The sequence below is a fragment of the Lactuca sativa genome, chromosome 1 (assembly GCF_002870075.4).
Source record: "Lactuca sativa cultivar Salinas chromosome 1, Lsat_Salinas_v11, whole genome shotgun sequence".
NCBI classification, from domain to species: Eukaryota; Viridiplantae; Streptophyta; class Magnoliopsida; order Asterales; family Asteraceae; genus Lactuca; species Lactuca sativa.
The window spans coordinates 149,868,069-149,895,798 of record NC_056623.2 but is presented as its reverse complement, the minus strand read 5'-3'; the positions used below and the strand labels follow the sequence as shown (position 1 = coordinate 149,895,798).

At 33.8% G+C, this 27,730-nt stretch overlaps 3 protein-coding genes across 6 annotated transcripts; 2 read left to right on the top strand and 1 right to left on the bottom strand.

The window, feature by feature from the left end:
- Positions 1–24: 24 nt before the first annotated feature.
- LOC111915716 (disease resistance protein RUN1) lies at positions 25–7,379 on the top strand. 3 transcript variants are annotated; one of them, XM_052764242.1, is made up of 8 exons: positions 25–222; positions 1,550–2,248; positions 3,049–4,180; positions 4,275–4,598; positions 4,679–5,593; positions 5,659–6,265; positions 6,861–6,926; positions 7,037–7,379. In XM_052764242.1, exons 2-8 carry the CDS (start codon positions 2,064–2,066, stop codon positions 7,051–7,053), a joined length of 3,246 nt encoding a protein of 1,081 aa, XP_052620202.1. In that variant the 5' UTR covers positions 25–222; positions 1,550–2,063; the 3' UTR covers positions 7,054–7,379. The 3 variants fall into 3 exon arrangements, with proteins under 3 accessions (XP_052620202.1, XP_052620201.1, XP_052620200.1); XM_052764241.1 differs by adding an exon at positions 1,404–1,434 and having other exon boundaries at positions 6,861–7,379; XM_052764240.1 differs by having other exon boundaries at positions 6,861–7,379.
- A 4,280-nt stretch (positions 7,380–11,659) lies between these two features.
- On the top strand, positions 11,660–16,605 carry LOC111916336 (disease resistance protein RPV1). 2 transcript variants are annotated; one of them, XM_023911989.3, is made up of 6 exons: positions 11,660–12,262; positions 12,503–12,939; positions 13,016–13,846; positions 15,487–15,790; positions 15,954–16,284; positions 16,365–16,605. In XM_023911989.3, exons 2-4 carry the CDS (start codon positions 12,802–12,804, stop codon positions 15,610–15,612), a joined length of 1,095 nt encoding a protein of 364 aa, XP_023767757.3. In that variant the 5' UTR covers positions 11,660–12,262; positions 12,503–12,801; the 3' UTR covers positions 15,613–15,790; positions 15,954–16,284; positions 16,365–16,605. The 2 variants fall into 2 exon arrangements, with proteins under 2 accessions (XP_023767757.3, XP_042758802.2); XM_042902868.2 differs by having other exon boundaries at positions 16,354–16,605.
- A 6,819-nt stretch (positions 16,606–23,424) lies between these two features.
- Positions 23,425–24,725, bottom strand: LOC111916312 (uncharacterized). Its single transcript, XM_023911957.1, has 2 exons — positions 24,059–24,725; positions 23,425–23,915 (listed from the first exon to the last, which is right to left on the bottom strand). Exons 1-2 carry the CDS (start codon positions 24,723–24,725, stop codon positions 23,425–23,427), a joined length of 1,158 nt encoding a protein of 385 aa, XP_023767725.1.
- Between the last annotated feature and the right edge of the window lie 3,005 nt (positions 24,726–27,730).

Genomic DNA, 27,730 nt, shown 5'->3' with positions numbered 1-27,730 from the left:
TCACTAAAAGAGGAAATATCGTGAAAGGTAAAAAGAAAAATCCAACGTCTCTGTGTCTCACCTCTCTCGCCGGCTCCTTTTCTTTCCTCGTTGACTCGCCTTATACCGGCCGACTTCGCGCCGTTCGCTCTGGATTTTTCACTCGATGTCATTTTCGACGGCGTCGCTGTTGGATCGTCCGCATTCTCTCTGCTTCAGGTGTCGCTGTAGCTCTGTATGCAGGTAACTGTGAATGAACATTCTTTCAAGTTAGTTTCACATGTTGTTAGACAATTATATCTGATTAATCAAAAATCACATCATAATTATTTTTTTTTTACATTAATTAGGGATTGAAATTTCGATTATTTCAGTACGGATAGTACAGAGTTTATCCTTGACTTCTTAATTCCTTATATTCCAACTCACAAACACAATGAATAAACTTTAATACGCGATTGTAATAGTTGTACTTTAGTTGTGTTATATGAAACAGGGGTGTTTTCAGCTTTCAGATGCTTTTACTTTTGGCTATTTTCAGATGTTGTAAGTACAAGTAGGGTTTGGTTGACTTAAACTTTTGTTCCAGGGGCAGCACAAAGCAAAGCTTTCACATGGCTTTTGAAAATAAAAAAGATGCAACTCAAAATTGATGATGATGTATATATTCTTGTGTATGATGTTAATTTATCTTTAAAGTTTCATCTAGTATAGACCTTGTAATTAAAAGCTTAGAGATGGTGGGACTTGTGACTTTCAAAAACTTATCATGTGGAGCAACCCATCAATATTCTATACTAGATTTAATGATAGAAAAATTCACATTTCAAAAGATGTTCTTGTTAATTCCAGGGACTTTTTCTTGCGTTTGTCTTTTAGTTGATGGTGTTAATTAACTGAGTAACCAAACTTTAAACAATTCTCATCTTAATGTTATGGCAATTCTATATCAATACATAGCTGCACATATGTTGGTTCTTTCTATTTGTTTCTTATTTTCAAAGCATATTAAATTCAGATAAAAAGTTTGGAGGCCAGTGCATATGTTTTGTTATTCAAACACTTAAAAGTTTTATTTTGTAGAAAATAAAGTAATAATTTGGATTTTCTGTAGAGACATTATGCATGGGATCCTGAGATTGAGAAGCTTTTTCTTGTTAATTTGGGGATCTTTAAACAATCATGTCAATAAACTTATTCTTTTTGGTTTTAATCACTTCAGTTATTTATTTATTTATTTATTTATTTATTTATTTATTATTATTATTATTATTATTATTATTATTATTATTATTATTATTATTATTATTATAAGGATGTAAGGTTTTATTGTTTAGGTTTAAATTGTTTGATGAGACTTCAGTTGCATAAGGTATTAATATAAGCATATTAACTCACTTAGCCTTATGTGTTGGTTGTTTCAGAAGCATATTTATTCACACAGAAAAGTTCAAGGTGTATCTGTCTGGTTTATTAAACACTTCAGTTTATATTTTGAAGACTATAAGCTGTTATTTTAGAGTTAAACTGTTTGATGGCATAAGGTATTAATAAATTTGATTTTATGTAGACTGTAGAGACACTATGTATGGGATCTTGAGATTGAGGCACAAGTAAGGAAATCCTGGGATCCAAAAGCTTGGGAACACAATAATTACTCTCAGAGCTTATTGGGAGACACCCACATATAAGGAGAAACAAAAAATAATTACACAAAATTGTGGAAGCCTGAAGGGTCCTCAAACCATAACTCATAATGGTTCTTCTCTCTGAACATTCTGAAGGATCTTCATCTTCTTCATCAACTCATAAAGGTCATAGATATGACGTATTTTTAAGTTTTAGAGGTTTTGGCGCTCGTCATAGTTTCATTAGTCACCTTTATAAAGCCCTCATACTTGTCAATATCAGTACCTTCTTGGATAATAAAGAGATTGAAATCGGGGAAGATCTGAAACCAGGATTGGAGAGTGCCATTAAAGCATCTAGGGCTTCTATTATCGTGTTGTCCAAAAATTATGCCACTTCCACTTGGTGTCTTGATGAACTGGTGTTGATCCTTGAGCAACGGAGGACATCCAATCATGTTGTTATTCCCATATTTTATCATGTTGAACCCACCCAAGTCAGGAGGCAAAAAAGTAGCTTTGGAGAGGATGGAGGAAGAGACAGATGCAAATAAAAGAAGTAAATTGGCTGAAAAGATGGACAGGTGGAATAAAGCACTTACAGAAATTGCTAATTTAAAAGGGAAGCACATAAATGACAGGTAACTCTTTCTTACCCATATTTCCATTTATACTCCTTGATTTTGTTTAGTTAGCGCATGAAAAGTTGATATCATCTTCTACCTATGCATTTAGAATTTTTTAATCATTAAATAAGCATATATTTTTTATGTATTGAAATTGGATAAATAAATGTTTGAAATTGAATCGAATTTTGCAATTATTTGATCTCATAAATTAATTTATATAGGTAGGTTTACCAACCATCCTGCTTGTTTTTATTCACATTTGATAAGTGTCTTTTTTTTTTCATAAATTATTTTATTTCGATCAACCATTTTAATGATTTTCGTATGCTTTCTTTTAAAAGCGAATGTTTTGAATGGCTGATATGTGTCTACTGCGTTTAGCCTTTTAATATCATTCTACCTTCAAATCATATCATCTTTTATTAGGATAAATAATTGCTCTTATGTGTAAGTAGTAAAGTTTAACCATTAACTATTCTATGACATTTTCTTCATATTAATGCAAAACCACATTGATATTTAAGTTTGATGGTCTTGCAGAAACATAATGAAATTCGGTCGTCTATTAATGAAATCATATATTACATTGGTGGCTCTGGTCTTTTTATAGATTACAATTTTGACCTTCCACGTTTCATGCTCATATGGTTAGAAGTGCAAATATGATAATTATTTGATGTTAAAAAAATTAGTTAGGAATTAACTTAATATGATATAAATTTTATTTGGATATCCTGGTAACTTGAATCTCCAATCTAGTATATTAGTTTTTTGGATTGTGTTTTGTGGTTCTTACTCAAATCAAGTTTCAGGGAAGAGGCGGATTTTATCGAAGAAATTGTTAAAGACATCTACCGTAGATTACTCATATCCTCAAGGTTTCCACTGCCACAACTTACTGGGATGGGCAATTCTGTTAACTTCATCACTTCATGGTTGAAAGATGCATCATCACATACAACAGATATACTCACTATTTTGGGTATGGGTGGGATGGGGAAGACAACTTTAGCAAAATATATCTATGTGTTGAATTCTCATGAATTTGACACAAGCAGCTTCATTGAAGATATTAGTAGGAGATGTGATGGAAAGTATAATGGGCTGCTTGATGTACAAAAACAACTTTATGATGATATTTCAAAACCAAGTTCAGTTCAAGTTCAAGTTCATGATGTTTCTATTTACACATCAATGATAGAGAATGTAGTATCCCATAAAGAAAAGGTGTTACTAGTTCTTGATGATATTAGTAGTCCCGACCAGTTGGATGCATTACTTGGAAGCAAAGGGTTTTGTACAGGAAGCAAAATTATAATAACAACAAAGGACGCATGGTTGACACGTTGTTCACTATTCAAAATGAACATTAATCCCAAGTATGAACATCACAAGCTTGAATGCTTATCTAAGATTGAATCACGAAGTTTTTTCTGTTTTCATGCATTCGTGGGCAATAACCCTGAGCCAGATTATGAACAGGTGTTAGAAAAGCTTGTGGATTATTGTGGAGGACATCCAATGGCTCTTAAAGTTTTGGGCAGGTCTCTACATAAGCAAAAGGTAGCTTATTGGGAGGGGTATCTGGACAGGCTGAAGAAAGAAAATGATTCCCCTATAAATAATATCTTAAGAATGAGCTTTGACTCTTTGCCATCAGAAAATGATAAAGACTTGTTTAAGCATATTGCTTGTATTTTTGTTGGAATGGATATAGATGTTACTGTAACAATATTAGAGGCATGTGATAAAGAAACTAAAAGTGGGATCACGAATCTCATCGACAAATGCCTTCTTAGTATCGGATGGAATAAAGAGTTGGTGATGCATCAGTTGGTTCAAGAGATGGGAAGATTTGTGGTACGTGAAGAATCACTTTACAAGCCTTGGAAACGAAGTCGAATATGGGATCATGACTCATTGAGTGTGTTGAAACAAAAAAAGGTAAGAGGCCATGTATACTTTTTTACAGTATTTTGTATTTCCATGTAATATTTATGACATTTTTAAAATATATATGCATCCTTGTTCTTCTTAGGGTACGGAAAATGTTTTAGGCCTCACCCTTGACATGAGAATGCTTGAGAAAAAGAAGTTATGTGGATCAGTTGAGTTGAATACAGATGCATTGAGTAAGATGGATAGGCTAATGCTGCTACAACTCAATTATGTGCAAATCACCGGCTCTTACAACAAATTTCCAGAAGAATTAAGATGGTTGTGTATGCATGGGTCCTCTTTGAAGTCTATACCTTCAAACTTACCGATGGAGAACTTGGTTGCTCTTGACATGTCGTATAGCAATATTGAATCCTTTGGGAATTTTTATAGCAATCCAAAAAGACTTCATAAGAGGCTAAAGGTTACTGATCTCCATTTATTGTTCTTCCCTGTTCACATGATAAACCTCACTGCTCTTCTAACTTATCTCCATTTCTGCAGCTAACTGGATCATGCTTTGAAGGCAAGAGGTTGCCTCCATCATTGAAGATTTTAAATTTAAGTTTTTGTGAACAACTTCTTAGTCTGGGTGGTTTCGGCCAACTCCCTGCACTTGAGAAGTTAATACTTAAAGGCTGTGTTGGTTTGCTTGAGATTTGTGAATCGATTGAGCAATGTTTCGAACTTGTCCTCGTTGATCTTAGTTACTGCAACAAGCTTAAGAAACTTTCAAGAATCACAGGCATGTTAAACAAAGTTAAAACGCTATTGCTAGATGGTTGTAATCTCGGTGAATCTCGAATTGAGATTAAGGATATGAATTCAGCCGAATTGCTTAAGGCCAATAACACCGGCTTGAACACAAAAGCTGCTTCCAGGGCCGTTCTCGAGGTCATACCCAATGATTCCAAGTTCTCTGTGATTTCTTTACCAAGCACTTTAGTCACGTTGTCACTAGCAGATAATAATTTGTCCAATGAATCCTTTCCTGTAGACTTCAGATGCCTATCCATGTTAAGGGAATTATTTTTAGATAAAAATCCTGTTGTTTCTCTGCCTCATTGTGTGAAAAACCTTCCTAGGCTTCAAATGCTTAGTATGCAAGACTGTAAAATGCTGACGTCAGTTGAACATCCTCCACAAACACTAACATACTTGAACCTTTATTCGAAGTATAAGCCTTTGCTACGGAAAGTTGTTTTTGACACAAAAATGTCCCCACTCGATATCTTTATAGAGTTGAAGACACTATTACCTTCATTGTTTGAATTTGAAGGCTTGGTCAAAATCCAACCAATGGCAGGTGTTGAAGAAATGGTATTACATAGTTTGGGCTGGACTAAGCTAGATATCCTTCACGAAAGGGGTATACTAACTTCTTCATGCGACAGAACATATGTGGAATCTGAAATCCAGGTTTGCTCTACTTCGATTATATATATCTTTGTATATATAATTAATGAAGGTTGTTTTTTTGGCAGATGTATTATGAATTTGGAATATTCAGCACAATTTATGGAGGCAAAGAGATGCCGAATTGGATTACAGATAGAAACCCAGGGCCATCAACATCATTTACCATCCCATCATCTCTGAACAAGCTCAGAGGATTGAATTTCTGCTATGTACAGATGTCATTGGATGTTGAGTTCAAATATTTGCCAATGATCATAATTAGTAACATAACAAAGAGCCGCACCTGGATATACGACCATTGTATTGACGGAGTAATCGATGTCGGTGAACAGTGCTTCACATTTTTAAGCCATTGGATGTTTGGGATGAATGATATGGAAGTTGGTGACCACATTACTATTACTGTGAGGGAGAACATATTTCATGTTTGCAAGCAAGATACACAGATGTGTGGGGTTAGTTTTATTTATGATGATGGGGCAACGGATGAAGAAGAAGAAGATGTGTTGAGTTATTACAAGTCATGGAATCACATCATTGGTGGAGATCTCACTGGATTTCAGTTAACAACAGGAGAATATATTCTGAACAAAAGTCGAATTCTGCTGCGTGATGTTGATAGTGTTCTACAGCCGTATCAGTATTTGTGTGGAGAAGATGCCAGCTTTAAAGGTAGACATCATTCTTAAGTATTACTATATATCTAGTATTTTTGTTGCAAGAACATAATATAGACCACACAACCCACACTTGTCTCCTTACATAGACAATATCCATCAGAAGTTCACACAACAATTTCTTCCACCATCAATATATATGCATAATAGCTAGGGCTATCCATGTTTTCTCTGATCTCAAATATAACCAGATCCAGCGATGCATATTTGGGACAGGGAAATTCGAACCCAACACTGTTGGAATAATCCAGAAAATTCAAAAATGTGGCAGCATATTTACTTGGTGTTTATATTTTCCTGTAATTTAGTAGATATAAAGCTAGAAGTTAGTTCTGTTTTTCATGTGACTTTTTAGAGTTCAATATAAAATGCAGCAGTAATTTTCCTCTGTTTGTTTTTCTTACTCTCTGTTTTTCTGTGTACAAGGGAGAGATCATTACAACCAATTCGCAAGCTAATAATAACTAAAGTGATATTGTGCTAAAATCCCCCTACACAACATCCATAACTTCTTTTAGTAGTCTTTTAATGATAAATAATGTGAATTTATGCAATCATTGTCAGATCTTTAATCTATTTCTTTTCATTAGATAAGCGAGTGCACTTCAGAGCTTTCTCTGAAACGGAATCCGGCATGCCGGAGGATGGAATCCAAGGTACTTTTATTTCCCAAAACTAATTTTTCTTGACATAAATAAAAAAAATACAAAAACCAATTGTCATAGCTTGTTCTAATATGTTTTCATGAAAATAAATATATTTCCAGCTGTCAGTCAAGACTAAGTGTTAGCTCAACCGACTTGCACTTGTGGCTCACTGGACCTTTGCTCATCTCTACAACTTTGCAACTCATATCAGTCTTCTTTTTAGTTCGTTCTTATGTTCAAATGGCAATGAATGTGTTTTTTGTTTTGGCGTTTTGTTATCTCAAACAGTTGGATCTTCCAAATATGCATATTTTCTATTTATTAAATACTGGGCTGGATCTATTATATTTGTACATAGTTTCAAAAAAAACACACACAGCCTATTGCACAACATAATCGATCATATGATTGACGTACATTTGTGTGCTAATAAAGTGGCTTTATGCTCAAAGTTTACTAATATATACTTGTTTCTTTTCAAAGATAGAACAAGTTATACATCATACCTTTTGTATAAATTATCATCTAAAAGCACATATTGAATCCCCACAAATGCTGGTTCAAAATCACCACATTCTGCCCTTTGCTCTGTTTTTAGCTTTAACTTACATGTCTTTAGAAAACCGGTCATCTACATCTCTTAAGTTGTCATAGTTCTCTTCTGATTTCTTTTTGTTTCTTTCATCAAGTGGAAGTCTATGTAGAAGTGCTAGACATGATTTTTATTTGACTGAAACGTATTAAAATTCAAGGTGTATGTTTAATGTATCCAACAAATTATAAGTTCTAAGTTGTATGTTACCCTTTATAATCGTATAATAATTTATGTTCTTGAAGAAAAATAAATAAATGCACAGAGAGTGTCGTATAATATATCCATCACATTATAACAATGTCTACTGATGGACAACAACAATGTGGTATCATATTAAACGTAATGGCAACAAATTATACATAAATGAACATGAACATATTAATAGAACTCAAAGTTATGATTTATTTCTCAAACATTTGGGATATAAATACAAAAGAGTAAAACCAAACTTCCAATGATGCAGGAAGAATATAAGAAAACAAATAAGGCAAATGATAAGAATAAATATAGGAAGATACGTGATTTCCTTTACTCCCCCTCAAGTTGGAGTTTGTAGATTTCGAATACACAACTTGTCAATATATTTGCAATTTAAAGCCGTCTTCTTTTTAGTTCATTTTTATGTTTCCTAATTGCAATAACAGTGTTTTTTTTTGGTATTATGTTGTCCCAAAGAGTTGGATCTTCCAAACGTTCATGATCAAAGTTTGTCCAATACATGTTTTTGTGGTAATAAACTGATCTTATGCTCAAAATTGACCAATACATATTTGTTTCTTAAAGATTCATCAAGGTTTGCATACTCTTCTCACTTCATTCTGCAACAAACTGAGATAATTGTTGATGAAACATTGGTCATAGTCAATTGCAATAAAACATACAAACATCAATCCTCTCATCTGTAAGAAATCATTCACATGAGGCGTAAAGAGAAAATATGCACGCTGACTATTTTTCTTTAATTTCATAACCTTCTATAACATCGAGTTTTAAATTGGTTCCACATACAAACTAATAAATATGAAAAACTAAAATATTCTAAAATGTGATGGGGAACAAATTAAACACTTTTATGATGATCATCTTAAATATGAAATAACAAAATATGCAACAAACGAAAATATATATAAAAAAGATCTAATACAACGAAATTGATAACCTAAAACAGGTAACGTTTCTATTCATCAAAATAAATTCCTTGATGATTTTTTAGCCAATGATTTTCATTTCTTTCCAACATACAGAGGATTAGACGATAACTTCTGGCAATTAATAACTAGCTGTATTATCTTGAATATTCAAAGATAAATTGTAACATAAAAAAAATCCATAATATAGTTTCAAGCAATAAAATATATCTAGTTTGAAAAAATACATCAATAATCTGATATATTATTAAGTTTAATTACTAAACTCTAAAGGGAGCTAGTCAACACACAATGCTCTACAAAATAATTTCAAAAGCCAAAAGCTCAAAAAGGACACATCACAAACCTCTTTTCACAATTTTTATTTAACAGGTTTCAATCCACTGCCAAAGGCCATGTTGCGGGTTATTTAAACGCACATATGACATTTAGTTAGCCCAATAAATAATTGATTTAGGCCCAAATCCTATGGACTTCGTAATCATATCTTTCCAGCCATTGTTCTAAATTTATGTGTCCTATCTTGGCAATTATTTATTTCAGTTAGACAAGGAATTTTAACATTTATTATCTATACTGCAATAACTAAATCGGGAGCCAACGTGCACAAGAAAACTACGACTTCAGAATCAATTCATATTATTTTTTTATTATCAAAATGAAATCAAACCATGACCTGAAAATGAGTTTTATTTCTACATTCAACCTACAACGGGTTCAAACATATCAGACGACACATATAGATTATGATACCAGGGCTAAACTAACAACATAACAACGGTTTGAGACGGGACTTCAAGTTTGAGTCCTTTTTTAGTGTGTGAGACCGAATATATACAACTTTTGAGAAGTGACACACTAACACTCCATAATCATAAGGAAACCGGGATTATCAAAATCATCTCCATCAATCTCATGCCTTCTTTCACTGCATCCGCATATTCTTTTTGAATTAAAAGGAATTGTGGTACATAGGGCTTTAAACAAACTAAAAGTTCGGTGAACCGTTCACTAGGAAGTTTGTTTATGTTCGTTTATTTAATAAATGAATGAACATGAATACAAATTCTCGTTTGTTTAGTTAAATGAACGAACATGAACAATGATCTCGTTTATTCATTTATGTTCGTGAACATTTGTTTATGTTGTTCGTTTATGTTCGTTTATATTTGTTTGTTTAAGTTTATTTATGTTCATATATGTTCAATTGTTTTTTATTATATTACTATATCATATGTTCATTTACTTTCATATATGTTCATTTGTGTTTGTTTATCTTTGTTTATTTATGTTTGTTCGTTTATGTTCGTTTAGCATGTCCACAAACATAAACGAACAAACTTGAATAAGGTAATTTGTTAAATAAATGAACATGAACAATAAAACTCGTTCGTTTATCCGTTTGTGTTCGTTCGACTAACTTAAGCGAACGAACATGAATAAGCTCTTGTTCGTTTTCGTTCAGTTCGTTTACAGCCTTACCGGTACTTTGTCCCGAAAATTCAAATATAAAATACCTATGCAAATAAACTAATTGTACAATATTTTGAAATACGTAAAGTTTCCTTGTTATGGTTAAATGTTTTTATTTTTACTTTTTATAAACTGATGTTTTATGTACACTATTAATTTATGTAGTGAAGTCATTTTTTTTTTGACGAAATGTGCAACTATGATTAATATAAAGCAAAAAAATATGCAATTTTCTAACCGCAACCAGTTGCCTCATCATGACATTGCACCGATTATATTATACTATACTAGGCGAATGCCCGCGCGTTGCGCAGAAGCATCTATATAACTGAAATCTTTACAAATATATGTTTTTTTAATATAACAATATTGTTGTTGAATTTGATATAATAATTTGTATACCAAGTTGATATAATATATTGATTATTTTGAATTATATGATAATATATAAATCTATTAAAACTGCATAATTTCAATCTTTTGAACTACATCTACACACGGGTTACTCATGAATAAAATTAAATATAATATATGGTTTAATGTTATTTATAGTTGTTGTTATTCTTAATTAATTTTTTAAATTTTATTTGCTTAACATTTCAATTTCTATCATTGTAATTATTTAAAACATCAAACAATTTTTTCTTAAAGATAACAATATAATCATTATATAGAGTTATTTTTAACTATTGTTACTGTAAGTTATTTTAAGTTACTTATTTAAAAACTTTTAACGATTATAAAAATATATTTAGAATATATTTTAGTTAAATTTATATTACAATTTAGTTTTTTCATTTATCACTATACTTATCACTTTTAACTATTAACAAAATATTCTTTGAGTTTTTTTAAGTGAAATTGAAAGTTATATTGAAGTTAACCATGTAATGTTATATTCAAATTAACAAATTAAGTATTTTATCCAAACTGTTCAAAAGTTGTAGCTGTAAACTGATAATGGTTTACATACAACAACATATTAAATTTAATAAATTTAGTATAAAATGTTAAAAGTTAAAGACGTAACTTTATAAGTAGAAGTAAAAATATTATTTTAATATTGACATTTAGTTTATTTATGATTACACTTTAGGTTTGATACTTATTTAACCTTATTAACCAACTTATAATCATTATTAGAAATACACTAAAATTTATCACTTTTAACTTTCTACAAAATATTCTATAGATTGTTTAAGTTGAACTAAAATTTATATTTAAGTTGATCCTGTAAGGTTATATTTAAATTAATAATTTAAGTATTTTATATAAATTGTTCAAAAGTTGTAGCTTTAAAATGATAATGGTTTACATATAACAACATATTAGACCTAATAAATTAAGTATAATATGTTATAAGTTAAAAACATAACTTTATAAATAGAAGAAAATATATTCTTTTAATATTGAAATTTAATATATATATATATATATATATATATATATATATATATATATATATATATATATATATATATATAACAACAAAAAACGCATGCTTCACAGAGAGTTGTGCACTATTCAAAACGGACGTTAAACCCAAACATGCACTGTACAAGCTTACAGGCTTATCTAAGATCGATTCACAAAAACTTTTGTGTTTTCATGCATTTATGTGCAATGATCCAAAGACAGGTTATGAAGAGGTGTCAGAAAATCTAGTGAAGTATTGTGAAGGACATCCAATGGCTCTTAAAGTTTTGGGTAGGTCTCTATATAATCGAGATGTAACATATTGAGAGGCGTACATAGACATGCTAAAGAAAGAAAATGGTCTCCCTGTAATTAATGCATTGAGAATGAGCTTTGACTCTTTGCCATTCAAAAATGATAAGGAGTTGTTTAAGCATATTGCTTGTTTTTTTGTTGGAAGGGATAGAGATGTTACGGAAACAATATTAAAGGCCTGTGATATAGACACAAGATGTGGGATCACGAATCTTATTAACAGATGTCTTCTTAGTTATAGATGGAATTATGAATTCAAAAGTATCGAATTGACAATGCATCAGTTGGTTCAAGAGATGGGAAGATTCCTAATACGTGAAGAATCAGTTGACAATCCCGGGGAACGAAGTAGATTATGGTGTCATGAGGAGTCATTCAAAGTGTTGAAACAAGAAAAGGTAATAGGTGATGTACTTGTTCTAGTCATTTTGTATATATATATATATATATATATATATATATATATATATATATATATATACAAAATGACTAGAACAAGTACATCACCTATTACCTTTTCTTGTTTCAACACTTATATATATATATATATATATATATATATATATATATATATATATATATATATATATACACGACAATAACATTTTAAAAATATTTTTGATACCCTTTCTTTTCAGGGTACATAAAATGTTCTAAGCCTTACCCTTGACATGAGAATGCTTGGGAAAGAGAAGTTACATGAATCATTTGAGTGGAAAACAGACGCATTGACTAAGATGTGCAGATTAATGCTGCTACAACTCAGTTTTGTGCCAGTAATTGGCTCTTACAAGAATTTTCCAAAAGAATTAAGATGGTTGTGTATGCATGGGTTCCCTTTGAAGTCTATACCTTTAGAATTACCGATGGAGAATTTGGTTGCTCTTGACATGTCATATAGCAATATTGAATCATTTGGCATTTAAGATGGTTGTGTATGCATGGGTTCCCTTTGAAGTCTATACCTTTAGAATTACCGATGGAGAATTTGGTTGCTCTTGACATGTCATATAGCAATATTGAATCATTTGGCATTTATTATTGGTATTTACAACGATTTCCTAAGAGACTAAAGGTAACTTATCCCCATTTATTACTCTTCTATGTCAAGTTGATAGATTCACTATTATTCTAACTTTTCTCAATTTCAGCAATGGATTGGATCATGCTTGAAAGACAAAAGGGTGCTTCGATCATTGAAGATTCTTAATTTAAGTTTCTGTGAACAGCTTCGTAGTCTTGGTGGCTTTGACCACCTCCCTGTACTTGAGAAGTTAATACTTAGAGGTTGCATTCGTTTGCTTGATGTTTGTGAATCAATTGAGCAATGTCTTGAACTTGTTTTCGTTGATCTAAGCTACTGCAGCAAGCTTCAAAAAGTTCCAAGAATCATAGAGATGTTAAAGAAGGTTAAAACACTATTCTTGGACGGTTGTAATCTTGCTGTTCTAGAGGTTATACCAAATTATTCAAAGTTCTTTACAATCTATTTACCGACATCTTTAGTTAGCTTGTCACTTGAAGATAACAATTTGTTCACTGAATCCTTTCCCATGGACTTTAGTCGCCTATCAATGTTAAAGGAATTATATCTAGATGAGAATCCTATCGTTTCCCTCCCCAATTGTGTGAGAAGCCTTCCTAGGCTTGAGACACTTAGTATGGGGAATTGTACTATGCTTATGTCAGTTGAGCATCCTCCACATACACTAATATATTTGAACCTCTTTAATATTTCTGGTAAGCCTATGCTGCAAAAAGTTGTATTTGATCCTGAAATGTCTCCACTTCAGCTCGTAATAGACTGGGATATGCTACCACCTTCATCATTTGAGGTTGAAGGCATGGTGAAAATCCAACCAATGACAAGTATTGAGGAAAAGGTATTATGTAGTTTTTGCTGGACTAAGCCAGACTTCCTTAACGAAAGGCATGTGGTAACTTTGACATCCTTGCGAGATAATGAAAAATCTGAAATCCAGGTTTGCTTTAGATAATTATTTGTCATTTTGTGTGTGTGTGTGTGCGTGTGTGTGTGTGTGTGTGTATATATATATATATATATATATATATATATATATATATATATATATATATATATATATATATATATATATATATATATATATATATATATTGATCGTTAATGTAGCAATTAGTGAATGTGGTTGTATGTGGCAGATGTATTATGAATTTGGAATATTCAGCACAATTTATGATGGCGAAGAAATGCCAAATTGGATTACAGATAGAATCAAGGGGCCATCAATATCATTTACCATTCCATCATCTCCTAAAAACTTCACAGGATTGAATTTCTGCTATGTGCTGACATCTCAGAGGATTGGATCTGTAAGGGCTACATTAATTCTTTTACCAGTGATCATAATTAGTAATATAGCAAAGAACCGCACCTGGATATACCACAACTACATTGAAAAGCTACATTGGATGTTTGGAACGGGTGAGATGGAAGCTGGCGACCAGGTTACTATTACTATCTCGTGGGAGAGACCCGATGATTTTACTTCTACAAAGGAAGTCCAGTGTACTGGAGAATGGCCCCTAAGGTACTTTTATATCCCGAAAACTAACTGTCACGAGCTCATTTCTAATATATATTCTGTTATGTGCATTGAATGGTAAAGAAAATAAATGAGATGATGGTACCTACCTGAACTGGAGCAGAGAGCATGGTGTTCCATCCATGGGTATCTCTCACGGTTTGTTTTTGTATTTTTTAATGACAATGGAGGTCCTTTTTGTTTTATTGTTTTGTTGTCCTAAAGAGTAGGATCTTCAAAACGTTCATGTTTAAAAGTTTTCCAATATTGGGTTGGATGTATTTTGTTTATACATATTTATCTCCTCCACCAGAAAGCACAGCCTATTGCCAACAGAGTTGATGACATGACACATTCTTTTGGGCAAAATTGTTAAACATAAACAATAAATAAATTACAAAAAATATTTTTTTTACATAATTCTTTTTAAATAAAACAAAATGTATTTTAGCGCATTATAAAAAAATAGCTTTTTATTATATGTATTTTTATGTATTTATTTTACCTAAATTATTTTTCTATGTCTTTAAAAATACATTTTCTTATGATATGTTATTACGTTATATTGGAAGGCAAAATCGGCCGAATATGTTTTTGGTTTGGTCCAATCGGTTTTCTAAAAACCTTTTTCGGTTATATGTATTTAAAAAACAATAAAAAACCTATTTGGATATCTTATTTAAAATACGTATTTCATCTTAATCGCAAGTTCTAAATCGTATGGTTAAAATGTAGATAGAAAAAAAAAAGAATGATATATATATATATATATATATATATATATATATATATATATATATATATATATATATATATATATCTTTTTGAAATAACGATAATTAACACTACTTTTGACATAAAAAACCATTTAAATTATCATGAGTAGTATTAATTATCAATCATCAATCAAGCCATTTTTTTTGTATAATAAGTATTAATATTTATTTTATGTTTGGAAAAGATGAATATACATAACCATATACAACTTTATATACCCAACCATTAAACTATGTAGTTTTGGCCTAAAATTTAAAAGCGCTGCTTTTTTTTTTTTACAGAATCTAAAAATTAGAACTTCAGTATGCCTCCGAGCCCTTCTTCTTCCTCATGACTCACATCCCCGACGTAGAATAGTGAACGAAGAACGACTCCCAGCATCGACGGAGCCTCTGAAATTCGATTAAAACCCTAGCTTACTTTTCTTGATGTTTTATGCATTCGTTCATGGTCAATCCACAATTATCGGAATCAATTTTAGCAGAACCGAGAATAATTTCCACTAACGATGGGGTCTGTGCGAAAAAACTGATGGTTTTGTACCCCTTTATTGGTTCAGTAGAGCATTATCAATGATTTCCTCAGGTAATGCTGACAACCGGTTTGTGTCTCAACCCACTTTTCATCAATGTTTTGATTTTGCAAGTTTTGAATTTCTATGATTCAATTTCTTTTTTGGATCCCAAATGGATTTCCTTAAAAGTTGTTCGATTTTTTCATAATCAATGCCATCCTTGATTCTTAATAGGTTTAATTCATCTGGGTATTTGGTCTTATTGCCAAAAATTGGTAAGTACTAAGGGTCATGTAATGCCTAAGAATAAGTTTCAATCTTAGATAAGGAATTTGAAGACAAGAAAGATGCATCCATGGACTGTTGGAGACGAATGTTCAAGGAAAAAAGATATTGCTAAAACAACCGCTTCACATGTATGAGAGATTGACCGGAAAGCAAGAAAGTTGTGTGAAAGTAGCGAATATGATGATGAAAGGAAGTTGTATAGCCTCATGTCTTTTGTCAATAATTCAGGAGATATCAATCTCTCCCAAAGAAGGCTAACGATATTTACAAGCTAATGGTGAGTTTTTTTTTTTCAACTTAAATTCTTTTAAAGACTTCATTCTTATGATTTATGACTTTTGGGTAGTTCTTTTATAGTATGAGAATGACCAGGATGCAAGCAGTGGTGTGATTTGCTGATTGTCCAGATCATAGGAGACCTTGAAGGCCCTCTTGCTTGGGATGGAATGATACATCATAGAAACTTAGCTCTTCCTTTGGTGTATTTTTGTAGTTTTTTGGCATAATGTTTTGTTTAATTTGTATAGGAAAATAGAAAAAAATGTATAGGAAAAATAAGGAACTTTTGTTGAGTTGTAGAAAGTATCCCCTTTTATCATTATCCGGTAAAAATTAGACTTTTTAACACAAAAACCCACGTACTTAATTACACATTTTTGAGAAATATGACAGCTGACCATATTTTTTAGAGAAATTTTTAGAAAAGTTGTAATATTTTGAGAAAAGTTATGTGTTAGTCGTAAAAAAAAATTTAATAAAAAAACCCATGTTCAACAGCTCATCTGCACATGTGGCATGTCAAGCTGGAAGGGATGTTGATGTGGTATGAACTATGTCGGAAGATGTGACATGGCATGTTAGCCCAATTCACAACCTTCATAAAAAAACAATATTTTTCGGAGAAAAAAATCAAAACTTTAAAAATACATAAATTTGTCTTATGGTTATCTTTTCCCTAATAAATTACATTTATTTTGGTTATTTTGATTATTAAGTAAGGATGTTGAAATAAGAATATAAATTATTTAATTTTCTTATTACAAGTTAAGAAAATAATCAAAGAAAATAAAATTTGTGTTTTAATAAAAAAGCAACAAACACACAACAATGAAAAAACATAACACACAATTATCTATCTTCTAATTCAAAAACAAAAGCAACGGTAAAAGTAGGCCTTCAACATATTGTCGTCAATAACAAATATGGTCACATGGTGGTGTTTTTCATAAGTAATGATGCCCAACTAGAAAGGTCGATGTCATTTCACAATCCACATTGTGCAGTCTAATAGCTATGAAAACTTGTATCTAATAATTTTTATAGTGACATGGAAAAAGTGTCACTAAGAGTATTCCACAACGGCACAAAAGATATGTCAATAAATGCCATTTGTGTGTAGCGATATGGCTAAAGTAGTTAGTCTATTCAAGACTGAATTTCCTAATATTTTTTTTTAAGTTATTCGTGATTGATTCATTAGTTTATGATTTATATGGCATCCATGACTAAATAATTACTATTAGATACTAAAATTCAGTTAGTTATAAGTGTTCATTCGAAAGTCAAAAAGTGCATGTCTATTTAGGACTAAAATTCAGTCTTTAAAAAGTTTCACATCCAAAGGATAAATTTGTGTAGTTGTATCAATGACTGAAATTCAGTTCCTAAAATTTTTCACACATAATAAAAACTAGCACAAGTCTATCAGCGACCGAACTTAGTCCCTAATGTGTTACTCTATTCGAGAATAAAATTCAATCACTAATGTGTTTCACACCAAGCCTAAACTAGCGTAAACAAATAAGGGATTAAATTTTACTCTCAAATAATTTTGGTTAGTCTCTAATGTTTCACACATTCAAATAAGTCCTAAATAGTATCCGAGACTAATTCATCAGTTTCCGATGCATGGTATCCAAGACTTTCCGATGCATGGTATCCAAGACTGATTAATCAATTTCTGATATTTTAGTTACAAAAGCACCTTTTTCTTGTAGTGCCTAAACACCATAATTTACGCATCGTGTAAATTTCTCAGAAACCCTAACGTAAGAACCCATAATGGAAAAATCATTAAAAATGACACATGAAACAAAGATGTAGAAAAAAGGAAAATAATGATAAAAACGAAAATGCAAAAAATATAAGAATTTGATCTCATAAAAAAAATAATTGTGCGAAATCGATTTCATCAAAAATAAAGTTGCAAAATATAAAAGGATTTGTAAACCAAATTGTTGGAAAAAAATTGTAAAAAAAGAAGTTAACAAAATATATAGTAATATTCTTTTTGTCTAAATTAAAAGGAAAAAAAAAACAATACTTGGATCAAATTTAAAATAGAAACTACAAATTGGTCATAATTGTAATTAAAAAAAAAAAGTTGAATGACACCAAATATGAAACAAAATATAGATACGGGATGAAATATGCAAAATTTAAAAGTTGGGTTAGGCAAAAGATGAAGCAGGTTGGATTCGAACTCGTGGTGTAACTTTTATGATAAAATAGATACACCACTTGCAAAGTCTTCATTTAACTTATCCTCTGCCAAACAATAAATATAAACAAAATGGTAATTAATAAAATAGTATTAAAAATATTACTCATTTTGTCTCATCAACCTTGATAATTGTATATCTTACTAGAATGTATAACCTCGTTGGGTGCAATTATAATATTAGTATTAGGTTTAATTATATAGAACATGTATGTATAAGCTCGTTGGGTGCAATTATAATATTAGTATTAGGTTTAATTATATAGAACATGTAGACAAAGATTATAAAGTAATTTCCATAAGGTTGCTTTGGCTATATACAATATGGAAATAGTTGTGATTTTTTTCATCATTTAATTGAGCTTGTATATTCTTATATATTGACTCTATGTTAAATTGTAAACTTCTTTTAAACATGCATAAAGCGAAGATATAAAAAATTATAAGAGAATTAAATTAAAAAATAAAAAATCTTGTAAAAAGCTATTTTGAAAAACAAAGTTGAAAAAAGATTATATTTCAAAAAAGAAAATGTTATAGAAATGTAGAAAAATAATTTATATTTCTTTTTGTTAAAACGAAAATTAAAAAGTCAATAATAAATTATAAAAGAGATTGCCAAAAAAAGTAATTTTCCAAAGAAAACCAATGTTTAACGTTACATAAAATTAAAGTTGATTTTTTTTGTAAAAGCATAAAAAATATCATAAATAAATGCATAAAAACAAAGATGTAAAACAATAATCTGGTAAATCAACACGTGTTCATACCTTTTGCATTTGATACGTTTGGTTTCCTTGCGCCGGATGTTGTGAAATTTCTTAGTAGATTACAACTGATCATACATAGCAATGTTATATCCCCTAGATCTATGGATGTAGTCTTCAAAATAATTGATTTTATCATACAAAAAGGTTTAGCGGCATAACTTGTTGCCCGTTTACCTTCTCATTCGTTGTACGATGATAACTAAGATGTATTAATTATACGTGAAAAAAATATTATGTTTTAATGTAAAACAAACTTGTAAAAAACAATATTGTAATAAAAAAATATAAAAACATGTAAAATGTATTTATTTGAAAAAAAACAAAGGTTTAAAATACATATATAAACAATCTGAAATTAAGTTTGGAATTTTTCTTTAAAAAAATTGTACTAATTTCATAAAAAGTGGTAAAAGTAAATGAATGTTATTACCAATGAGAAAAATGTAAGTTGTAGGTACAAAATTCTTAAAATAAAATAAAATTGGATCTAAAATCTAAAAAAAGAAATTTAATGGCTGCGATCCGGTTTCAGTATTAAATCATAAGAAATGTTAAAAAATCAGTTAAACCTATAATAACAACATTGTAAAAGCAAAGTTCATGAATGAATTTAAATTTTAAGGTGAAGATGTAAAAAACTACTTAGGGGACTTGGACCTAGATCTGGGCTGGGTATATGGGGCGGGTAAAATCCGAATACATTATATTTTTTAATCCATGTAAAAAAAATGGACGTACACTAAATAAATAAATAAAAAAACTCAAACACGTGACCTATTAGCAGAGAATCAACATTCAACAAGCACCTTACGATTGAGTTAGGATAAGGCAACCAACGTTAATGTTCATCCTGCTTGATACTATATTAAGAAAACTTGTGAACCGAAAAACATTCTCGTCTCTTGTCGTCTCCCTTCCTTGTTGACTGGCCGTTTGCCTGAAGACTTATCGCCGTTCGCTTTTCTAATTTTCAGTCGTTTTCCTTTCTAGTCGCTGTTTGTTCGTCTTGTATCGTCGCCGCTTCAGACCTCTTTGTTATCGCGTAGGCAGGTAACTATGAATTATGAAAGCACATTTTACGTCTCATATATAGACATTTTGTAGTAACACTAAATTGCATGGTGATGTTTCCTTTGTTGGCTTTTCACAAACCAGTATCAAGATTATGGCAATGAAACAGTAACAAGATTATGGCAATGAAACAGTAACAGAGCAAGAACACAACACAATCCTTAAAGCTTAAGGCTTTTTATTTACTGAATTGAAAGGGGAGGTGATAACCTCAACATACATTCTAAACAAGCTATTTAAACTCAACGAGTGCTAAAAAGACTGCAACTACCCCTAGTGGCATAAGACCCGGACTTAACAGCCTACATAGCTTTGATTTATTCAAAACTAAAAACACATGACATAAGCCAATTTAAAACAATTATTTCTGAATTACTCCAACATTTTCCTCCTTAATTCAGAAATCATACCTTCACTACTCCAAGGAGACTTCACATCTCCTCAAACTTCAATCTTCCCAGTTGGTCAGAACATCAGCCTTCTGTTCCTTGCTACATACATGAGTGACCGAAATGTCCCCATTCTCAACACATTCTCGGATGAAGTGGAACCGGATATCTATGTGCTTACTTCTGCCATGGAAAACCGGGTTCTTCATTAAATATAGTGAGGATTTGTTATCAACCATCAGTTCAACAGGTGGCATCTTTTGTCCAGTTATCTCACTGATCAGTCTTCTAAGCCAAATTCTTTGACAGGCTGCAGCCATAAATTCTGCTTTACAGGTAGATAGTGTCACACACCTCTGCTTCTGTGATGCCCATGTGATTAAGTTTCCATTCATGTAGAACACCGTGCCCCCTGTGCTTCTTCGATCATTGACATCATTTTCTAAATCACTATCAGTGTACCGATTAAGTGTGACATTTCCTTTTCCTTTTGAGTACTTCAACCCAATGTCCAAAGTGCCCTTTATGTACCTTAATATACCCTTTACTGCTTGAAGGTGATTCATAGATGGCTTCTGCATAAAACGGCTCACAATTCCAACAACAAAGGATATATCTAGCCCGGTATGAGTTAGGTACCTTAATCCACCAACTATGCTTCGATACTCAGTGGGGTTCACCAATTCATATTCATCTTCTTTCTTGAGCTTGAGCTTGTGTTCCATAGGAGTCTTTGTAGAATTACAATTTTGCATACCTGCTTTGACAAGCAGGTTCTTGGCATAGGATTCTTGTTTTAGTGAAATCTCATCTTCATTTTGGTTCACTTCAATCCCCAAGTAGTGAGTTAGGAACCCCAAATCACTCATTTCAAACTTGGTGTTCATCTCCTTCTTAAACAACTGAACACTTTTAGGGCAACTCCCTGTGACAATTAAACCATCTACATACACTCCTACAATCAGGACGTGTTCATCATACCTCTTGGTATAGACAGAGTACTCATGGGCACACCTTGTTTGAGCCCGTAAAGGGCTTTGGATAGCTTGTACACCCTGTGAACTTGGCCTTTCTTCTGATAACCATCAGGTTGACTAACATAAACTTCCTCTTCTAGGTTTCCATTTAAGAATGCCAATTTGACATCCAGATGGTGAACCCTCCAACCATTTGAACCTGCTAGGGCTAGGATGAGGCAATGGGGCAAATACCTCATCATAATCGATCCCATGCCTTTGGACATACCTCTTCGCTACAATCCTGGCTCTGTGCTTGACGATCTTCCCGCTTAGATCCCTCTTCAGTTTGAATACCCACTTCAATCCGATAGCTTTGCGATTCTTTGGAAGATCAACCAATCTCTAGGTGTAATTTTTTTCGATTGAAGCTAATTTTGCATCCATTGCTTCTCGCCACTCCTTTTTCCTACTAGCCTCAAGATACGATGTAGGTTCTTCATCGCTTCGTACCAGCATAAGATCTTCACGGGGTATATGAATTTTATCTGTGCTTTTGTACAAATTTGTAAGAGACCTGAACCACTTTAGAGCACCACCACCCGTAGAGCTAGAAGCTGTGTTCGGAGTCGCTGTCGATGAATCAATCGTAATGGGAGAGTTTTGTGCGACTGGGGTATTTGGGGTATTTGACGGTGTTGGATTACCCGATGGGCTTGTTTGTGGTTGACCCGAGACAGTAGACTGCACACTGTCGGCCCAATTAGATGATGACCCATTTTCATGATCCGGGGAGTCTGGTACCCATTCTTTTTCTTCGCCATTGACTTCTCCGACTAAATCAAATCCGGCGACTGTGAAGCTTACACTTGATATAGCCTTGATCTTTATGCTCTTCTCCCATGTCCAACTCCGATTCTCTTCAAATATGACATCTCGACTTATGTACAACCTCCCAGGGTGCAGAAGCCTATAAGCTTTTGACCCTTTTTCTATACCGAGATGTACCAGGGGCATGCTTCTAGCTTCCAAAATTTTCAAATACCCTTTGACAATCTTCATATGAGCTACGCAGCCAAACACCCTGAGATGTGCTATATATGGCTTTCTTCCAGTCCACATTTCATAAGGATTTATCTCTTTCAAGGCTTTAGTTTGAGCTCTGTTTATGACATAAACAGAGTACGATACAACTTCTCCCCACAATACATTAGACATGGACATTGACTTCAAGTTGCATCTCACCATCTTCAATATAGTTCGATTACGTCTCTCTACTACTCCATTTTGCTGTGGAGAGTAGGGAGACGTGTAATGTCTTTCCAATCCGGTTTCTTCACAGTACTTAGTGAATTCATTTGAGAGAAATTCTCCTCCGCGATCGGTTTTGAACACCTTAACTTTCTCCCCTGCTTCATTCTCTACTTTGCTTCTAAAAGTCTTGAACCCTTGTAGAGCTTCATCCTTTGACTTTAACAGATATACCCACATTACTCTACTGAAATCATCAACCATCAACATGAAGTATTTCTTCCTAGAGGGTGTTGGAGGAGTAAGTAGTCCACATAAATCACCATGGATCTATTCAAGCTTTTTCTTTGCTCTAAAGTTCGTCTGAATTGGAAATGGATCCCTTGTTTGTTTTCCCACTAAACAACCTTCACAGAGTTGTGTGGGGATTGTTAACTATGGCACTCCTTCTATCATTTTCTTATCAACCATCTATTTTAATTAATTGAAGTTTATGTGCCCCAAATGTTTAAGCCATAGCCTGGTTGGGTCATCAACTTCTGCAACAAAGCACACTGCAGTATCTTCTTCTAACTCAATTTTGTAGAGTTTGTTTGCTGATCTTCTAACCTTCATGAGTAGCTCTCCAATTGAATCATGAACCCATATAAATGGGTCTTTAATCTTGATCTCATCTCCCCCTTCTGCTAATTGACCCAGACTGATGATGTTGCTACATAAATCAGGTATGTAGTATACATCATTCAATTTTCGACGCCCACCATCTTTGAATTTAAAAACTATAGAGCCCTTTCCTTCAATTCTCACTTTCGATTCATTCCCGAACTTCACAAAGCCATGAATTGATTCATTCAAACTTCTGAATTTGGTTTTGTCTCCAGTCATTTGGTTACTAGCACCTGTATCCAGGTACCATGTGCAAGACGACTTCTTCAAATTTCCATGGGTTCTCAATTGAGGACTGAGATTTTCTTCATTCAGAAATACCCAACTTTCATCTTCGCATGTTGTCAGTAACAAGGAAGGCTCATTATTGTGATGCTCTTGGACCAGGTTATTCTCGTGGCTTCGTTCCTTTCGTGGGTTCTTACATTCGGATGCATAATGCACACACTTTTGCAATTATAGCACTGAATGTCACTCTTATCATGACTACTCAATGCACCAGAATTGCTCTCCTTTTGGTGATGCGTTCCGCCTCTGCCACCACGACCTCCTCTGTTTCTTCCTCTACCTCTGCCACGACCACCACGTGAAGCACCAAATCCACATCGATTTGATCTCTGCTTTGAATCACTTTCTGACTTCTTTTTGTTTCTATCAGACCATTCTTTGTGAGTTAAGAGGAGTTTTCGATCGTCACTTTCACCGGTCCTCTTCATGCGCTCTTCATATGCCTTGAGTCTTCCGATCACCTCTTCAACGGACATTGATTCCAAATCTCCAAATTGCTCGAGTGTTGAGGCAATCTGAAGAAATTTGGACGACACCACCCTGAGTAACTTCTTCATCACTTGAGATTCTTGTACCTTTTCTCCCAAGGTTCGTAATGTGCTGACTGTGTTGATGACTTTTCCGGTGAAGTCATCAACACTCTTCGTTTCTTTCATGCTCATGGCTTCGAGTTCAGCCTTGAGTGTTTGAATTCTGGCAACCTTCACTCTATCTGCCCCTACAAACATAACTTTAAGGGCTTCCCAGGCTTCTTTGGCAGTCTTCATCTCTGCCAATGTCATGAGCAGATCCTCGGGTATTCCGTGATAAATGGCACCCAAGGCCATGGTATCCTTCTTTGCTTCAACAAGGGTGTTGGGTGTTATGGGTTCTACAGCATCCTAAACACCTTGGGCCAACATAAACACGTGCATCTTTATTGCCCATGCCCCATAGTTGCTTCTTGTTAACATCGGATAGTGGAGTGTGATTTGCCCGTCTTTGTCACCATTCCCATTGCTGGTGCCGCATGTCATTTCTTCTTTTCGGGGTTGATACTTGGGCATGTACCAGGTTCGCTCTGATACCAAATGTTGGCTTTTCACAAGCCTGTATCAAGATTATGGCAATGAAACAGTAACAGAGCAAGAACAAAGCAATACTTAAAGCTTAATGCTTTTTATTTACTGAATTGAAAGGGGAGGTGATAAACTCAACATACATTCTAAACAAGCTATTTAAACTCAACGAGTGCTAAAAAGACTGCAACTACCCTAGTGGCATAAGACCCAGACTTAACAGCCTACATCGCTTTGATTTATTCAAAACTAAAAACACGTGACACAAGCCAATTTAAAACAATTATTTCTGAATTACTCCAACACCCTTTCTGTAAAGCTTTCTGAACTATTGAAACTAGATTATAAGACATCTCAGTTTTCGTGAAGTACTTTTGGGTGTTATATTCCAAAATTAGGATTTTGCTAGAGGAGTGTCAGATTCTAAATCAGTAAAGTTATGGTCAAATTCCTTGTCAATTTAACACCTACAATGTTCGTCAGCAAAGCTTATGCTTCTTTTATTCCATCCATAAGCAACTGATTAGATTACCAGAAGGGGAAACACGGCCTACTGAACACTCATTGTTCTAGTCCTTCATTTAGTTGTCTTAGACAGGGGCCAATTTATGTATTTATTGATCAGTATGATACCACTGATGTGTTAATATAAAAGGTGAATTTTTATTACTAAAAAATGAGAAATTTATCCAAAATGAAGGTAGACACCACTGGATTTGGTAAGGTGCAATGGAAAGGGTTTTCTTTTGCAATAATCAGACTTTGGTAATTGGTAAAATTGTATATTCACGTGAATAAGATACAAGGAATATATATACTAAAACAATGTTACACTTTGGTACCTTATACTATAAAGACTAGTCTAATATTCCCCCGCAAGCTAAGGCCGGTGAGCGACCTGTAGCTTGTTCCTTAAATCTAGGAATCTTTGAGAAGACAGAGGCTTTGTAAAGATATCTGCGATCTGATCCTCTGTGGAAATAAACTGAACCGACAATCTCCCGTGAGCAACTTTTTCCCGAACAAAGTGGAAATCCACTTCAACATGCTTTGTTCGTGCATGGAATACTGGGTTTGCTGAAAGGTACGTTGCTCCTAGATTATCGCACCATAGTGTGGGGACTTTCTTCATGGGAACTCGGAGTTCATTTAATAATGTTTGTAACCATGTGAGTTCAGCAACCGTGTCAGCCAATGCTTTGTATTCCGACTCCGTTGAGGACCGAGAGACAGTTTTCTGCTTGCGTGCAGACCAAGAAATGAGATTTGACCCTATGTATATAGCATATCCCCCCGTGGAACGACGGTCATCCGGGCAACCAGCCCAGTCAGCATCAGAGAAGGCACTGAGGTTATTGAAGGCGGAGTCGGTGTAAGCATGAAGAGTAGTCCCGGAGTGGTGTTGTATTAGGAGACCATGTGTCGATGTTCCTTTCAAGTAGCGCAATATCCGCTTAACGGTGGACCAATGATTTACCGTAGGCGAATGCATAAATTGACACACTTTGTTGACAGCATACGTGATGTCAGGTCGAGATAAAGTGACATACTGGAGAGCACCAACAATTTGCCGATATTTTACCGGATCATCAAGCGGAGGGCTATCACCAAGGGCAAGATTTGCATTGGTGGCAATCGGTGTAGGCATAGGGTTGGATTTTGATAGATTAGCACGCTCGAGTAACTCCAAAATATATTTTTGCTGGGAGAGAAGAATATCATCTCCTCGTGGAATAATTTCAATCCCCAGAAAATAAGAGAGTCTGCCCATATCTTGGATTGCAAAAGAGAGACTAAGACTGTGGACCACATGATTGATCGCCTTTGGATTATTGCCTGTCAAAATAATGTCATCAACGTAGACAAGCATATAGAGTAGTGTGCCAGCCTTAGAGTAGATAAAGAGCGAAGGGTCAGTTTTGGAACCCTTGAAACCGAGATCCTGTAAGGAACCTGAGAGACGGTGAAACCATGCCCGGGGAGCCTGTTTTAACCCATATAATGACTTATGTAAAAGACACACATGATCCGGTTTGTGTGGATCAACAAAGCCCGGTGGCTGCTTTAAGTACACGGTCTCGCGTAAGTCGCCATGCAAAAAGGCATTTTGGACATCAAGTTGGCACAACTGCCAATTCTGGGCGACGGCTAAGGAGAGAACAAGACGAATGGTTGTAGACTTCACAACAGGACTAAAAGTCTCATGATAGTCGACCCCCGGTTGTTGGCGAAAGCCTTTAGCCACTAATCGGGCTTTGTAACGTTTGATAGCCCCTCGTTGATCACGCTTTAGCTTATAGACCCACTTGCAATCAACCACATTGGTATTCGGGACACGTGGTACTAAAGACCATGTGCCATTTCTTAAGAGTGCCGAGTACTCGTCAGCCATGGCTTGACGCCATTCGGGATAGCTGTTAGCAACGGTAAAGGAGGTGGGTTCGGTAGGAGAGACGGTGGGATGGGCGTGAAAGGAGGTGGCAGCGTATTTGGGATTTGCTTTAGGAGTCGGTCTTAAGTTTGGTGGACGGGTACGAGGTGGTGGGTTGGATGTGGGTGGTATGATTGGTGGTGTCGGTGTGGCAGAATCAGAAGGACCGGAAGACGGTTGAGTATGGGTATACCGGTCATAGGCGGAAGGGGTGAAGGTAGTGGGTTGGTGTGTTGTTGGTCGACGGGAGTACGTTTGGGTCGGTAAAGGAGACGATTGCGTAGAGGGTGATGGTTGTGGTGGGTCGGTTTGAGGTAGGGGTGGGATTTCCTGGATGGGATGG